The sequence below is a fragment of the Tremella mesenterica genome, assembly GCF_000271645.1.
Source record: "Tremella mesenterica DSM 1558 unplaced genomic scaffold TREMEscaffold_5, whole genome shotgun sequence".
NCBI lineage: Eukaryota > Fungi > Basidiomycota > Tremellomycetes > Tremellales > Tremellaceae > Tremella > Tremella mesenterica.
Genome location: NW_006711229.1, coordinates 919007 through 935979, shown reverse-complemented (window position 1 = coordinate 935979; position 16973 = coordinate 919007). Strand labels below are relative to the sequence as shown.

General features: G+C 46.6%; 5 protein-coding genes across 5 annotated transcripts; 1 reads left to right on the top strand and 4 right to left on the bottom strand.

Moving 5' to 3' along the window:
* Positions 1-110: 110 nt before the first annotated feature.
* On the top strand, positions 111-7345 carry TREMEDRAFT_10419 (uncharacterized protein; the record flags this gene model as incomplete). Its single annotated transcript, XM_007004337.1, has 4 exons — positions 111-1049; positions 1099-1553; positions 1595-2061; positions 2397-7345. Coding segments are annotated over 4 exons (6810 nt in total), but the record flags the coding sequence as incomplete, so codon positions are not given.
* A 695-nt stretch (positions 7346-8040) lies between these two features.
* TREMEDRAFT_39090 (uncharacterized protein) lies at positions 8041-11241 on the bottom strand. The gene is made up of 4 exons (XM_007004442.1): positions 11133-11241; positions 10921-11004; positions 9308-10743; positions 8041-9111 (listed from the first exon to the last, which is right to left on the bottom strand). Exons 1-4 carry the CDS (start codon positions 11182-11184, stop codon positions 8467-8469), a joined length of 2217 nt encoding a protein of 738 aa, XP_007004504.1. The 5' UTR covers positions 11185-11241; the 3' UTR covers positions 8041-8466.
* Positions 11242-11729: 488 nt separating this feature from the next.
* TREMEDRAFT_62365 (uncharacterized protein) lies at positions 11730-12533 on the bottom strand (the record flags this gene model as incomplete). Its single annotated transcript, XM_007004623.1, has 1 exon — positions 11730-12533. The coding sequence occupies one exon, from the start codon at positions 12531-12533 to the stop codon at positions 11730-11732; it is 804 nt and encodes a 267-aa protein (XP_007004685.1).
* A 741-nt stretch (positions 12534-13274) lies between these two features.
* Positions 13275-15016, bottom strand: TREMEDRAFT_30965 (uncharacterized protein; the record flags this gene model as incomplete). The annotated part of the gene is made up of 6 exons (XM_007004422.1): positions 13275-13513; positions 13723-13885; positions 14109-14179; positions 14382-14446; positions 14497-14524; positions 14860-15016. 6 exons carry the CDS (start codon positions 15014-15016, stop codon positions 13275-13277), a joined length of 723 nt encoding a protein of 240 aa, XP_007004484.1.
* A 540-nt stretch (positions 15017-15556) lies between these two features.
* TREMEDRAFT_71650 (uncharacterized protein) lies at positions 15557-16953 on the bottom strand. Its single transcript, XM_007004779.1, has 5 exons — positions 16830-16953; positions 16580-16677; positions 16225-16301; positions 15927-16020; positions 15557-15739 (listed from the first exon to the last, which is right to left on the bottom strand). Exons 1-5 carry the CDS (start codon positions 16929-16931, stop codon positions 15646-15648), a joined length of 465 nt encoding a protein of 154 aa, XP_007004841.1. The 5' UTR covers positions 16932-16953; the 3' UTR covers positions 15557-15645.
* Between the last annotated feature and the right edge of the window lie 20 nt (positions 16954-16973).

The window sequence follows — 16973 nt, the reverse complement described above, 5'->3', positions numbered from 1 at the left end:
CTCTCAATACATTAAGCCAGGTCTCGGATGCTCTCGTCGTAGTAGTATATTCAACATGGAGGAGATTGTGATACCCGGTAAGCTACAATCCCGGTAGCAATCGGATACAGCTCACCTCTCCAGAGCTAGACGATCTTGACGATTTTGACCATTTTGGCGGTGATTATCCCCTTCCGCCCTTCACTCGTACTGGGTTTGGTCAATCCTCATCGCCAGCCAACTCGGATGTAGATCTCCATTCCCATCATTCTCGACCTTCCATAGAGACACCCTACTTTGGCGGCAAATCTCCTTCCGTTGCTGGTACACCCGCCAGACCCACCTTGCCAAAGCTCTCCGGAAGCTATAGCGGTGGCGCAGCTCCCGTACCAGACCTCTCGGACCGTGCCAAATTGGGCAAGTTTAGTAATGGTTCTACCTCTTCCCTCATCACCTCTGGCACAAGCATCAGCTCCACCGCTGGTGTACTCGCTCCTCGTAAGGGCTCCCTCGCAAGTCTTCGAAATGCTTTCAAAGTGGGTTCGTCTAATTCTTCCGCCAATGTCCCTCCAGTCCCTTCCCTAGATGTCAAGGCGTTCGGTGCCCCAGGCTATCCTGCCTTACGCAACCCCTTTTCCAAATACGACACTCCTCAATCTCCCGCCAACGGTTTTGGTCGACCGAGTACAGGTAGAGGCAAGACCCCATCGGCGTCCAGTCCCGGTCAGATATGGGATCGGAAACAATCTACGGCCACCACTGCGACGCACTCTTCTGTCACTTCTCATGGAGGAAGGTCTGTCACTTCGCAAGGATCAAACACTTTTAGAAATGACGACTTTCTCATGCCTGCTCTGCCACCAATTCCTTTGAGAGGCGCGCCCAGTCGTGCGGGAAGGCATGGAAGTGAAAGCGGTAGTCTTTTCGGTTTTGGTAGGCGACATGGGAGTATTGGGGAAGAGCTCGAGACGGGTCCCAAGACGCCCGCCGACCAGGCTATGAGAGCGGTTTTGCGAGACTTCAAGGAGTCGGCCAACGCTAAAATCTCACGAATATGTTCCAGACCATTGGTGCGTTATTATGGGTGTCTCAAACAAATACATATGCTGACATGGTCAGACCACAAACCCATCGCTATCCGCCTATCTCGATTCTGGAGCGGACACGTCTTTCGATGCTCTCATTTCAGCTCTTGCTCAATGCGGTCGTCGCACTGCTCGACGGGTAGTAGACTCACTTGGCACGTGGTGCAAAGCCCACTGTGAGGGCATCGGAGCATCTGAAGTGCGAGCCCATCTGGACCGGTCTTTGGGTTTGCAGATGAGAGTTGAAGATGCCGCTGCCATCTTGGGAAGTCGAAAGTCTGCTGCCGCCAGATTCATTCTCAATCGGTGTTTGATTGAGCTCGTCCGGGTCTGTCCTCGTGAGGCGTTAGGGGAAGAGTTAGGGAATAACCTGGAGTTGAACGCTTTCAATGCCTATCGCTCGGAAAGGCTCGATGAATCTGCCTCTCCGCATCGAAAAGCCGTCTCTCAGCTTCAGGTGGAGCTCTTGGGACAGCTGTCTCAGAACAGGTAGGCGCTCTCTCACCGTCGTGAAATGACTGACCACTTAGGTTTCTCACCGTATCACACCGTTTTGTGACGGAGATCTCCAGACATATCACACAGCAGCCAAGCAAAGACTCCGACGCACGCTTAGAGCACCTCTTGCGTGGCATGCGACATCTAAAAATACGGACGTATCCCGAGGAAGAGTTGGAGATGTCGGCCGAGTTGTTGCAGTCTCTCGCCGGCTTCTTTGCCAACGCACATGGACAAAATCTGAAGACGACATACGTTGACACGTTCCTCAGCTTGCTTCATCCTGTTGTCGAAACAGCTACGGCTGAAGTGAATCATCCAATGTGGAGCAAGGCCATTTCCGTCATACTGCAAAGAGCGCAAGGGATGGCCGCCAAGCCACGATATTGGAATTCTGCTTTCCCACTAGTCATTGTAGCTCTTGGGCTCAGCCCACGAGAAGCGGTGATGCAGAGTTGGCAGACCTGCATGGATGCGATAACGGCTAAGCTCCGGGTGAGTCATGAGCACACCACTCCCCATTCTCCTCTCACCATCACTGTTACGATGGTGATACGATGCGTAATGATACGAAACAGATGTCCATGAGAGGGATCTTAGCTGATGAGTAGGACAAAGCTTCCAGGGCTGTCGCCATGAACTGCTTCCTTCGCCTTCTGTGGATCTACCTAAATCGCTGTTCGGAATCCGCAACTTCTAGACGGAAACGCCTCGACCATCATCTTCGAGTCTTCTTCTCGACCAACGGTTGCTTATATCCCGCCGACCTCCCAATGGAACCCTTCATCTGCATTTTGCACTACATCATGACGCGTGCCCTTGACTACGGCGAAGAATTCACTGGCGAGTTTCTACGAGATGCGCTTCGACAAAGAGCAAGCGATTCGGCTGACTCATCTCAAGTTGACCGCGCCACTGCTCTCGTACGCGCTTCTTTACTCACACTTCGTACTATGGAGCTCGAGAAACCAGCGATTTGGCCCCAGAGTAGCGACTTCACCACTTTTAGCGTCGATGGCTCGGAGACGTCGGGTGAAGCTCTCACAGACGACTTATTGAAGGACTCCGAGGTGGAATCGTTTATGACGAAATGCGGACCAGTCTTCGGTGATCTACTTTTACAGACTGATCGACAAACCGCCCATTTACTCTTGTCCAATGATACTGTCACCTTGTCCGCCCACGCCTCGAGTAGTATCACCGAAACGACAAGTACTACGATCACTCGCAAACACGGAGACGTTTACGTGACCTATTCTTTACGATCAGAACCTGTACTCCGATTACTTGCCGCCTTGTTCGATAGTCTTCCTCGTTGTCTCCCAGAGACTGACTTCGGTCCGGTTGCCAATGTGTTGTGTCGTGGTATGTACTCGGCCGATCCCGACGTTTGTATCGCCGCTGCCAACGCCATCCGACGTATAGGCAAGGATCCCGCTCGATGTCTTTTTCTCGCCAACACCTATCGAGAATTTGTCTTTGAGACACGACACGTTTTCCGAGACACCTTTATGGGATCTCGGCTGCTGGAATCCCAATTTGAACGAGTGGTCAAGGTATACATCGATTTGCTGCAATCGCTCGTTCATCACCAACGAGTGGCGTCTGCTCAAGAATCCGAGGATGGGAGACAAGAGCCACCAGTCGTTCCCGCCTTGATCGATAAGATCGAAGGCTCTGCTCTCTTCCTCTTGTGCTCAACAAGTATACCTCTTCGTAAACTCGCCATACAGGTCCTCAACTCCGCCAGAGATCTGGAGAGCACACATCGCCGACCGTCAGCCGCTTTCCGATACAGCCGAATCATGCCTGAACGATCTTCAGTCAACCGGGTGGTGCAAATCTTCGAATTCGAATGTGGTGAATCGGAACTGCAAGCCATGCGCAGCTTACCATGGTGTACATCCAACGATCGCCATCGACTGGACCTCATGGCTTCCGATAGATCGAAATTGGTTCTCAGGGTGGCTGAGAGTGACAATCAAAAAGACGCTTCCTTGTGGCTTGCTCTTCTGCCTTACATCGTCTCTAGACTCGCCGGCGCAGTCCCAGGTCCAATCAAAGAACTGCGACATTTGGTCGTTTCAATCAGCTTGCGCCTTCAAGGACACGTCGCGTCTCTCGGTAGTCTTTCAGCTGGACGCGCGACTGTTGGTCTAAGAAGTCAAAATTCCAACCAAGGTGTCACCCCCGGTCGGTCGTCAGGAGATACCTCCGCTCTGGCCGAAATGTGGAGATGCTACCTCAGTGTCTTGTGCATCACGATGCCGACTCCTCATTCCGTTCCGTCCAGTCCACCTGTGCAACGTACAAAAGAAGCAATCATTCTCACGCCCGACACGATAGGCTCTCCGGCATTGTTTCACTACCTCACGTCGTTGTTGGGATGGGAAGATCCACGTTTTAGAGATGCAGCAGTGTATGCACTCGGCTCCATCGGGCAGACCTTGCTCCGTCCCTTGTCCGAGATTCTCCTGGGGGTCGTACGCCGATTGGGAGATGGAACAAAAGGCGCTTCAAACGGGAGAGATACGAGCAGACGTATAATAAATGGACCGGTATGGACCTCGGTGGCACATGTCTTTCGACTCATCTCGCCACTCATTCATGATTCGAAATCTCCCTCGCACCATGCCAACTTATCGTGTATGATCGGCTTCGTCAAGATCACTCATACCCTCTTGTCCGATCGAGTGGTCAAAGAGGACTACGAGCTTCAATCCCTGCGACGGTCCTTTTGCGTAGTAGTGGAGAACCTCGCAAATGCGCTAGGCAAACTCGAAGGTTCAGAGCGATTTCTTGGAATTGACATGCGTGGGGCAGTCTTCAAACTGTGTTACGACTGGTGTCATGTGGGCCGCCGACCGGATGTAGCCAAAGCTCGAGAGTCTCAAACACTTCAGGCTGCCGCAGAGGGGTACAGAGGTGAACGAGACAGGGCGCAGTATTTGGATGATCTGCAAGCGAAGACTAAGCTACTCAGTGCTGCTGCAGCTGAAGCTATGGCTGGGCTCTGTCAGGGAAAACTCATCGGCGACAAGGAGTCGAGTCCCGAACAACAAAGCAGTGACGTTGTCGAACCTTTGACCGTATTACGATGGATCAGGGGCATGTTTACGAGTGTATCCACGGCACATCATGAAACGGGAAGAAAGGCTCTCTTCGCGCTTCTCAAATGGAATTGGTCTTGCGACCGATTACTCGACGAAGTCTTGCACCAATCTTTTGGCGAAGGTGAACAATTCTCTCTCGCTTCGTCCTTCTTTGGTGTACTCGGGGACATCCTCATGGATGGGTTGGTACAGCTGCCGGTTCATCAGATCGCTTGCTTGGCTCTGTCTAAACTGGGTCATCCGAACGCGGATATCCGTCAAAGGGCCTTTCAGCTCTGCTTCTCTCTTTGTTCCGACCCGCCCTCTCGCCTCACGATAGCTCGACTTCTCCCTGCCATGGGTTCGGCCGCCGCCAACGTCTATCGTGGTGCACAAAAGGAGATTTCGGCTACACTGTCGACTTTTTACGCAAATAATGCTCTTGGCTTCCTCGCGGAATGTACCACCCGTCTTAGTCAGCTCGAAGCGCCAAGAAGGCATGCGACTTTATGTATCCTAGCGTCTTGGATGGAAGTGATCGAGCTTTCACGCGACACGAAAGATCTCTCCCCCGAACATGCGACCAACGAGCATCAAGCGCTCAGTAACCTGATGTATCTTGCCGTACGTTTCGCCGATGATCATCTTGAAGAGATGCGTGAGATTTTCGTTTCCTTTGCCGGCTCGGGTCAATCGCATAACACGACTGCTCTTGTCAAATATCTATTCGAGCAAGGCGGGAAACGACGCTCTCCGGAGTTTGTGGCTTGTTCGCAGAAAGTCATTGCATGTCTGGCGCAGAGTGCCGCGAGTGATGAGATTTTCGACGAGATTTGTAGTTTTGTCGAACCGTCAGCTATGGCATCGTTGGCGGAGGCAGACGTACCTCCCAGTCCTCTGGCAAGTTTAGCAAACCTCGATTCATTCATCCCTACTCCATCTTCACGTCCTCATCCCTTCTCCACCGGTCAACTCGCCTTGCTCTTCGCTGGTGAATTACTTCCTTATCGACAATCTGAACCACGTCTAGGTCGTCAGCTGTGTACGTTGCTGCATGTGGCATTGATACATTGTGACAACGTATCTTCGACTGTACGAGAATCTTGTCAAGCGGTTTTGTTCCAGGTCTTACGCACTTGGGTTGGCGACACTTCCAATGTTCCCTCTGAAGATGCTCTTGCGATCTGGTCCACGGCAGAAGGGAAGGTAACTTCCATAGCTCGCTCCAATTCCACAGTGTTTTGGAAAGCAGACGATGTCGGTACACAAGAACAAGCATTCATGGCGCCACCAAAGATGACCGGTACAATACTCAAGATTCTTGGTGTCCTCCTTCCTCTACACCCTCGTGTTCGACAACAATGGGGCGAGATGGCATTGATGTGGGCGACAAGTTGTCCGATTCGTCATCTCGCTTGCAGGTCTTTTCAAATCTTTCGCGTCCTCACTCCTAAACTATCCGCGAGAATGTTATCCGACACTTTGGCCCGATTGTCAAGTACGATAGCTAGTGCCTCGAAAGAAATCCAGAGTTTCAACCGTGAGGTGTTGAGAACATTTGCATCTCTCACACAATCCCTTAGTAGCAACGAGATGTCGAATTACCCACAAATCTTTTGGTGTGCAACGGCATGTCTCACCACTCCTTTCGAAGACGAATTTATGGAGGTTATCGAGCTCCTCTCACACGTACTGGATAAGACGAATTTATCGGATCCTTCTGTCGTCCAACATCTGCTGTCCTTTCGACCGTCAGATTGGGTTGGTCCAGAGCCTCATCTGCAATCTTTGCTATTGGTCGGATTGCGTAGTTCCAAAACGGCGTTCATGACATTCGATCTCATCCGACGTCTTACTTCCGCCTCGACAGACGAACTCATAGATTCACCCACGGATAGACTTTTACACGGTTTTGTCTCTGCGCTTCCATGGATGCTACATTCTGCGGATGTCGGTGAGCCCAATGAGGAATTGGCGGGTATGGCATTAGATCTCGCCTCTATCGCCGATGTTCAAGGTCATCCATCTTTCTCTCGTCTCCTAACATCTTTCGCTCGAGTACGTTTCAGATCAAAAGATGATTTCATACGACAAGCATGTTCATTATTAAGAGATTTTCTCCCAACACACGCTCTCGACATTTTAACACTTCTTCTTGGTTTCGTTTTAAATGCCAATGATTGGATGAGAGAGAAAAGTATGCAAGTTCTCAAACTCATATTACAATATCCCGACGCTCGTGGTATATTATCTACCCATGGAGACGAACTGCTTCAACCATTACTACGATTAGTATCTACCAAACATTCGGCTCAAGCTTTAGACGTATTAGATATGCCTACCGCTCCAACTTCTCATCCTACCGAAACAACTCAACTTGGTCAAGGTGTATCAGGAGAAAACGGAATGATATTTGGATCTTTCACCGAATCAGGTTGGAGTATCCCACGATCTAAAGAATTCTCTCAATTAACAAGAGAAAACGTAACGGCGGTATTCAACACTTGTGCGATCGAAACTCGTGCTGCATCAGCACATTTCTCAGTGGTTCAATTTACCGATTTACGATTAGGAAATATACTTAATCCTAGTCAAATTTCGTTAGACGTACCGAGTCCATTGAATGATGATAATGCTAGTATCGGTGATTTAGTAGGAGCTCTCAGTAGTTTGAACCAATTCTTCGACGATGGATTAGATTCCATACCTCTTACAGCTAATTCTATCCGATCGGGAGGATCTGGTAGTACTGCAAGTCCACGAATTGAGAAATCTACATTTATGACGAGTTCAGAAAATGTCGGAGTAGATATGAAAAAAATGAAAATGACATTGGGTAGAGGTAGGAAACATTCAACACATTCTATAAATTCACCATTATCAGAATTTCATTCATTACCTTCAAGACCGCCGATCCCAATAACGATGACGAACGGATATCCCACCAATGATAAATTATCCTCAAATGAAGAGAGATATAACAAAGAAGGATTCATGAGAGATGAGAGGAAGTCGAGACAAGGTCATACACATCAATTATCAGATACGACATCTACTTCGACTAATGGAGATGGAGATGGGGATGGGGATGGGGAAGGGGAAACGATAAGAAGATTAGGTAATTATGGTTTTGGGTTTAAACATGAGACAAATTCAAGTTTATCAAGTACGAATTTAGGTAGTGAGTTTGAAACATTCGAATATGGTTTAGAAGATACTTCTTTGACTCAATTGAGTGGGTTGGAAGATGGACAAATATCTGTTATAGTACGGAATGGAGGGAAAGGAAAGTAACAAAATGTAATATAAAGTTCAAGTTGACTTTGATGATCTTTTATGAGTGTTGTGTGGTGTTGTATCAAATAGATAAGAATCTAATTGTTGAAGAAATTGCTCATGCTATGCATCTATCTCATTTAGACGACTTTTCCAACTAATCTTGTTGATCGTCTTGGATCAAGTCAATGATGAGTACGAGTACGAGTACGAGTACTCGAGTAGATTACATCCCATCTACAGGTATATGGCCGCCACGTCTCCTCCGCTCAATGACGTATCCGCCCATTCACCATCCCTGACAGCTTGCAGCAGCCCACTCTCCCGCTCACTTTCCCACTCACTCTCCCACTCACTCTCCCACTCACTCTCCCACTCACTCGCCCACTCACTCGCCCAGTCAGTCGCCAGTCACTCTCCCACTCACTCTCCCAGTTGCAAGTTCTCCATCCCCAACACTCCACTCAACCTCGCAACCATGCAGTCTTTGGTCCGACACGGAGTCATGTAGAAAACAACGGTACATACCATTTCCATCAAGCATAAGAAGCCTGTGCCGTCGCTCCTTCATCCACATCGGCCGGTACATAATCCCCTTTTGTGAAAGCCTTACTACACGCGGCCATAGTGACCGAAGCTCTACTTATCGGATCTGTCCTATAGAAATCTTCAATAGGTTTCTTAAACTTTTCTCCTGATGCTTGACTCGTCTTGTTCTCTGATAAAACTTGTAATCCCAATTTTGTCAATTCGACAGAAGGTATTTCCCTCGAATCGTATCGTACCAACGTAGGAGAGATATCCCACATTCTATCTCTCAAAGCTAAGACATCGTCATAGGGTAAAGGTTGGTTTAAAACTTCGCTCAATGCACGAAGGATTTTCCAATCTTCTCTACTTGCTCCTGGTGGTGGAACGGCTGTTCTACCTAATTGTGCTCGACCTTCAGTGTTTATCCAAGTTGTTGATTTTTCAGTGTAAGCTGAACCGGGTAAACAGACGTCTGCGTATTGTGCACCTAGATCACCGTGATGACCTTGATAGACGACGAAAGAGGAAGATGGGATGGTGGTGGGATCGAATTCGTCGGCATTGAGAAGATAAATGAATTTGGGTTTGACAGAGGATGAAGTGGTGGAAGGGGTGAAACCGAGATCGTAAGCTGCTGCGCGGGAGGCGGCCTGGGAGTCAGTATATGGATTCATGTAGTAAGGTCACAGGGGTCTCAACATGATATGAAGATGAGAGTGCTGGATTGAGTGACAAGGCCACAAATTGGAGCTCTGGATGACAGGGCCTGGAGGAGAGCGAACCAGAAAACACGTGAGACGGAGAGAGTTGTGAGTAGCGAAAGGGGAGAAAAATACAAGTACTCACCCTCTGCAATATAGAGAAACCATTCCATTCCTGATTCAAGAACCTTGCCTGATTCGCCAAAACATGTTTACTAACAGCTTTCAAAACGGCCGCTCCATCTTTAGTCTCCATGACCGCACTTCCAACAATGATCAAAGGTTTCTTTGCCTCTTTCCAAATCTTTGCGAATGTCCCATTACCAGGTTTACTGAAAAACGTTTCCGCATCTTTTGCACTCTGACCCAAATGTTCCAATTCGAACGTCGAGGGGAAAGTCTCACCGATCAGACCAAAGTTTGCACCACGTCGAAGGAAAGATTTCCTGAATCGAGTGTTGATGATTGCTGCTTCATGTCGCGGATTGGTACCAATGAGCAATACAGCATCCGCTTCTTCAATATTTTCTATGCCCGTATTGAATAGATAATTTGAACGAAGATCTACACCTGTCGCAGGGGGTGAATCTCCGAAAGGTTGATCAAGTGTAAGATTTTCCGAACCTAATTTGTTGAAAAGATCTTTCAGTGTGGTGAGGGATTCTGTATCTGCCAAATGACCTGCGACCGCTTTGATCTCGTCTCCTTTTGCACCGGAATTGATCAGACCATGACGAATAGTTTCGAGGGCGTGTTCCCATGTAGCAGGTACGAAACGATCTCCTTCTCTAACCAAAGGAGTTGTGAGACGTTGATACTTCAGACCATCGTAGGCATATCGAGTTTTATCATTGATCCATTCTTCGTTGACTTCATCGTTTATTTTCGGTTGGATACGCATGACTTGAACGCCTCTTGAATCGATTCGAATGTTACTTCCCACAGCATCTAAAACATCTATACTTTCCGTTTTCTTCAACTCCCAAGGTCTAGCTTGAAAAGCATACGGTTTACTCGTAAGAGCTCCCACTGGACAAAGATCGATGATGTTCCCAGACATTTCACTATCCATAACTTTTTCGACATACATTCCGATCTGTAAATCATTTCCTCTTCCTGTTGTACCGAGATCTTCTACTCCAGCTACGTCATTTGCGAATCGTACACAACGTGTACATTGGATACATCGATTCATGGATGTTTTGACTATAGGTCCTAAATCTTTATTTTCGACAGCACGTTTACCGGTTATTTCGTGGAATCGAGTACGATCAGAACCGTATCGCATGGATTGATCTTGTAGATCACATTCACCTCCTTGATCGCAAATTGCACAATCTAGAGGATGATTGGCGAGTAAGAATTCCATTACGCCTTCACGAGCTTTATGAACGAGAGGTGTGTTGGTGAAAACTTTCGAACCGGGCATGGCGGGCATAGCGCATGATGCTACTGGTTTGGGGGATCGTTCGACTTCGACGAGACACATTCGACAATTGCCGGCAATGGCGAGTCGGTCATGATAACAAAATCGAGGGACGGTGGCTCCTGCTGCTTCGCAGGCTTGGATGAGGGCGGTACCTGAGATGAGCGGGTTGCGGGAGGTGACTGGTGACTGGTGGCAGTCTAGGGGCAGTATGGCTGTTACAGACTCTACTACATGGGGGAAAGGGTCTCCATTACAGATGACTAGCAACTGCGTTGATGGAAAGACGAGATGGAAAAGAATAGGACCAGTTCAGAGACGGATGTACTCACCTTGAGGCACAGTAACTTCTTTACCATCAACAGTCAAGGTGATATCGGCTCTTCGGGGTAAAGTGGTAGACAACGTTCTCGAGCCTGCGATGAGTGTCCACGATCTATCATCGGACTCATATCCCAAAGCCTTCCACATCAAGGATCAAAACAAGTCCATGGGTAAGAAGATGTATGATCATTGTTGGAGGAAGAAGAGAGAAGAAACTCACCAGACCCAAATTTGATGGCCCGTCTAGCTACGAACCTCGATCTGGCAAACATGGTGATAGCCGTCCACTGACCACGTGAATGAGGTGAGAGACGGCGTTTGAGGATATAGGTTGTATAGTGAAGTGAGGGTAATAGGATGGAGAGTTAGTGGTATGGTGAGGACATGGGGAAATGTGTAAACGCCGTGGGTGGCGGATGACATCGGACCAATCAACGTCCTTCTTTTTCCTCTCACCCACTTTACTCCTACACATCCATATGTTGTCAGTACTGGTCGCGTCCAGCTAAGCAGCGGCGCAGCGGGCAGCTAGTCAAATCGGACACGTCTAGCTGATGGCTGCTGTTGCTGACCGGAGAATCACGCAAAAGTGTTAGTAACTGACTGTCCTATCGCGTTGTCGCGCATGCAAGACAACGATTTTTGAAATAACACTCTCATTGGTTCGGTCAAGGACATTCATCACGACTATCAAAATCAACCAAAAAATAACATAAGATCCACAATTCCACAACTACTACTGGTGACAAGACATTTCCAAAACAAATCCCAAAGATTCCCCTCATAATCCAAAAGCTCAAATCCACTCGTAATCCCTCTAGATCATCCCCTCCCTCAAAAACTCTTCTTCGAAAGACATGACTTTTTCCTTCCTCAACCTCCTCCCTTTAACCTCTTTCTTCTCTTTCTTTTCTCCCTCACCAAACCATCTCTTGATAAACGGGAATTTCAAATTCATCTTCTTTCCTGAAATATATTCAACATCCATCATCATCCTTCCTTGTTGTCTCCCATCTAAAAAACCAAGTTCGGGGATAGAAGCTGGTAAATCGAATTTTGATAGGATCATAGATTTTGAACTGTGAAGAGAAGGTTTATGATAAGAGGGGTAACTCTGATGTTGATATTCTTTCCTTACTCCGACTCGTCCTTCATCTTCGACAAAACGATGATTTTGAGTTCTTTGTTGAGTTGAGTAATTTGATTCGGAAGATATACGAGAGTTCATAGATCGATCAGAGTATGGAGAATTGTGAATACGATTAGGTAATGCTGAATGAACAGGAATAGGATGATAGAAATGATTAGAAGTAGAAAAAGATCGAGGAGATAATGGTTTAGATAACGAAGATGTGGGTGATACGTTGTTGTGAAAATGTGTTGATTCAGATTCGAAAGAAGATGAAGAATCGTTGGTTTGATTATATAAAGAAGGGTTGTATTGAGATTGGTTTTGAGAAGAAATATGACGAGATTGGTTTATACAAGGGATATAATGAGTTGCGAAAGGATGAGAAGGTGGTAAATTTCTTATTGATCCGGTAGATGATATGGTAGAAGAAGTAGTCCGGATAGTAGATGGTGAAGGTGGAAGAGGTGCGATACGAGGTGATTGGTACATTTTTTTTGTGAACTTGTGTGTGTGATTGGTAGGATAGTTTTATGATTTGGAACTTTGAACTTTTAACTGTGTATTTGATAGAAGGACGATGGAAGATCTGTTTGAGATTGATGAAGTTGTAAGTAATGGTGTTGATAAACTCGTCAGTATGTGCCTTCTTTATATATACATCAACAAGACTTCAAACGTCAATCACTTGTTCAGTTCACATGTCAATCGCTTGTCAATGATCAGTATGATTGGATGGTAGAAGTGGATTGACGATTGACAGGTGACAGGTGAAGAGTGATTGACAGGTGAAGGGATTTGAATGACGATTGGTAGGTGAAGGATTTCAGACCCTGAAATTGGTTTGTGTGGTATTTGTGTAGGCGCATGAGCAGAGGATTACAAGTCAAAGTCAAGCGGGTAATGGCCGGGGACAATGGACGTATGTAAGGGAGAACGAGGGCGAAGAAGAAGAGATTAAATGATGGGAAGAAAAGACAAAAGGTGAAACTGATGATTGTTTTGATGGAAATCGTTTCATATCACCGAGTGACAGATTTTGGCATGTTTTGGTAGCCAGCTATACCCAACTTCCCTATGACCTATAGGCACTGGGACGTACAGCATACAGCATGCAGCATGTAGCTGGTCTTGTTGTAAAGAGCTCATATGAGTAGAATAGGTAGCGTGTGGGGCGAGGGGAATCCCACGGAAGAAACCATGCATAAAGAAACATGCCATATGCCACATGAATTATCGATGTAACCAATTCAAAAACCTAAAAGCTCCCAATGCCAAACCCGTACTGATAACATACATCATAACCCTCTGAGAAAGAGTCATGACTGTCAAGAATGGATAAGGGAATCTCCCATTGATGTTAGATGCGTATTCTATCCAAAGCGAGTAAGTCGTTCCGAAGATAATGGCGAGCAAGGCGGCTCCGCGAGTAGAAGCAGGTTGTCGGTATTTGGGTTCGAGCAGGAAGAAGTCTGACGTCAATTCTGAGGTTCTTCTTGTGGTGTAACTCCTCTGTTCCGGTTACTGCAAAGTCGAACAGTTACTTTTGGCATCTTGACTGGGAAATAGTGACGGGTAGTTGTAGGCGTGGTTTGACCAAGTGTACAAGTAAGGTGGATGTGTCAGAGGGGAGAGATTACAGGATGATAGACGGTAGAGGTGGGTCGGAAGAGGAACTTACCTAAAAGGAGTACGATACCAGGTACCGCATGCATACTGAGATCCATCCAGAGTGGAATCCTGAAAAGCAAGTCTGTGTTGGGGCTGGAGGATGGTTCTGGAGTAATGGAGATGACAGGATTAGGAGGGAACATGAGTTCTGGTCTGAAAAGTACCAACGGCCACTATGTGTGAGTCAATATTGTTCACACTTTCGTTTTCCCCCTACTACACTCTGATGTCCCTGGCTTTCCTTTGTAGTCATCTCAGACACGCGCTCTTCTTCCATATTTAGTGGAAGACAAGATAGGCAGATCCATGAACGATGTAGATCGAAAGAGAAGCTGTCCGCCCTGGAGAATGGTAGGAAATGCCGTATGAGGATGGATAAGAAGACAGGTGACTCACATAAATGGACGAGATAACAATTTCCACCGGCATGGCGAATAACAGAATGGATCGTTTTAATCTTCTAACAACTGTCATCAGAATCGTCATCTCCAAGAAGGACGGTACATCAACGTAACAATTATTCATCGACATCCTAACGAGCCACTTGCCAAAGGGCAGCAATCCGAAAAATGTTCGCGTACGATGTGTACGAAAGCGAACTGACATTTATCAAGAAGGAAGAGTCAAGGGGGAAGAAGAGTAAAGATAAAAATGATACATATCACTCACATGAGACGGAAGGGAGTAAATCCGAGATTGAAGAAAAAATCATGACCATCCCAGATCCAAATAATCTATTCCGTCAACGATTCTTCCAAAAGATTCGATACTCTTGTCTGCTCACCCTATAATAGTGAGGTAAAGAAGAAACCCTTGAGATCAGTCATTGTCTTTTTAAGAGAGGAGGATAAGTACCTCCAAACTGTACGTTAGCGATTACTACTTTAGCTTCATACTCGATCGCTGGAAAGCTCTCTTATCAACCAGATCTACCAGACACTCCTTATCTATACCAACTATCGAAGAATCACCATTGTGTAGTAAGGAATCCAAGCTCAAGTCTCGATTGTCATGAGCACGAGACTGAAAATCGGGATAAACAGATATCGGGTGGATGAGAGTGATGATGGACAGATATAACCAGTAAGAGTATCAAGAGGATAAGTAGGTCATACAAGAAAAATGGATGTCTAAGGTGATTGTTTACTCACTTGCGGTTCGACAGCTTTAGAGATTGACATATCTTGTAAAGCCATGAACCCTTTCAACATGACCCCAACGGAAGAAATGTGAAAGAGAAGATTTCCATAGTGGGGTAATACTCTCGGTGCTGAATTTTTCTTCCCCACGTCCACGGTGGACATTTTCAGATCTTTTGGGCACTAGGGACGTAAGTGTATATACACAGAGATGGACGGTGTTGGACCTTGGTATCCTGTTGTGATGTGGTGTTGTGCGATCGTGCTATCGGTGCGGGTTGCTCGTAGTCGGGCCATCCGATCGGGCATTGACCGACCGACATCCGGCATCCGGGTTTCTCGGACAATGACCGCCGAAGTGGACTGTACATAGAGAGTACAATTCTACTCACTCTCACTCTTCATCCTTTCTACCACGTATGTTGGAAGAAATCAACACCATGTCAAAGCCATTTGGTTCATTCCTTGTGATTGGGCTCTCCACTAGTGTAGTGACATGTTCGGTTATGAAGAAGTTAGTATAGAAAAAACACCCAGTGTACCTCTACATCACCATCGATACTGACGCTTGGTCGTACGCTCGCACCATCGCGTGGTGAGTTGGTAACGCAGTATATTTCACCACTTTCATCCGGGCTGGTATCGTTTTGAACAAATGAGCCGCGAGTTGAACCACTTTCTAGTCAGTGGATCAAAGGTGCTTTGACATGATATAAATGTTACATTGCGATTTACAGATACATACGATGATGACATTACCAATACCAGATTACTCTCGAGATGTGATAAAGAAACTATGATATGTCCATAGCTCGTGCGCGCTCTTCCAATGTCTCAGCTACCACAGCCCGAACATCAACATCATCTTCTTGTATATATTTCCCCTGTCTGTGGAATCAGCGTTTGATGTACAAACCTCTTGTAACAGCCATGGGTTTTGTCATGGTAGGTCTGCTTCCAGCCCTTTTCGCAATGACTAGTGACATAATTCAATGAAGGTCCGGTATAGCAGTGAATGAGGATATAAGCTGCAGAGGGAGATGTGTAAGGTGTCTGTAGCGATTGAAAGGCTCACTGGAGAGATTTGGAATAAGCCGAATCGATCGATTGAAATAATTCTCTCAGATTCTTCAAAGCTTTTCTCAGACATTCCACGGCGGATAGATTGTCTGGAATTCAGCATGCGCCAAATCAACCTCTATGATCCTTTCAGATGATTGATCAGATGAGATACTGAGATTTGCGCATCGATAGATGTTTTTGGGGAAAGGGAGAAAAGCGGTGACTGACGCGAGACCGGGGTAGGCAGGAATGGCTTGAGTATAGCGGGGGGAAAGCAAGGTCGGGGAAAGAGACGGAAGGCGTCGACTTACCGTACATCTGTACTCTAAGATGAATCTTCGGATCGGAAGGATGAGGAGCGCTATAACCGCAAAATTCTACATCGGGACTAGACGTGAGTTGTTCTTCCTCACATCGTTACGGCAGCTCGGCATTTCTAGACTGATCAAGTCATTCGTACATCGGGTGAGTCATGAAGACTGTTATCCTTCCACAAGAGAGTGGTAGCTGGCGAGAGAGATGCTGATTCCTTCGCATTGAAGAGCCGTCAGTGAAAACACATTTGATCGAAATGGGAACGAAGAGTTATGTAGCATGTAAGATGTCAAGTGAGGTTCGTTCAAGTAGTCAAGTACTGAAAGGAACAAGGAAGAAAAGAGATCTCACTCTTTCATCAACATCCACCGTAAAGCGTTTCCCAACGTATGATCTTCATTCCATAAACAAAAAGTGCAAGCTGAATAATCTGGTTCATGACCTGGTAGCTATACATCAGCTCAAAACAACAGTCCGCTAGTTGAAACAAGTATTGATCATCTTCTTGTGCTCAGAACAACACTGGTAATAGTATGGAGAAATAGGTGGTCAACGTCTCAAAAGACGAACAAAGAGGAGAAAGTAAGAAAAGACAACGCACAATGGTAATCTTGTCATGTATCACACCTGCTGATACTGATTGTTGTAATGTTCCCGCTCTATCTAAACCTGATGTTATATTGACTTGAGATGTTTCTGCCATTTCGTCTTCGTCGTAGTTGACGTTTTTTGTCTTTCCTCACCA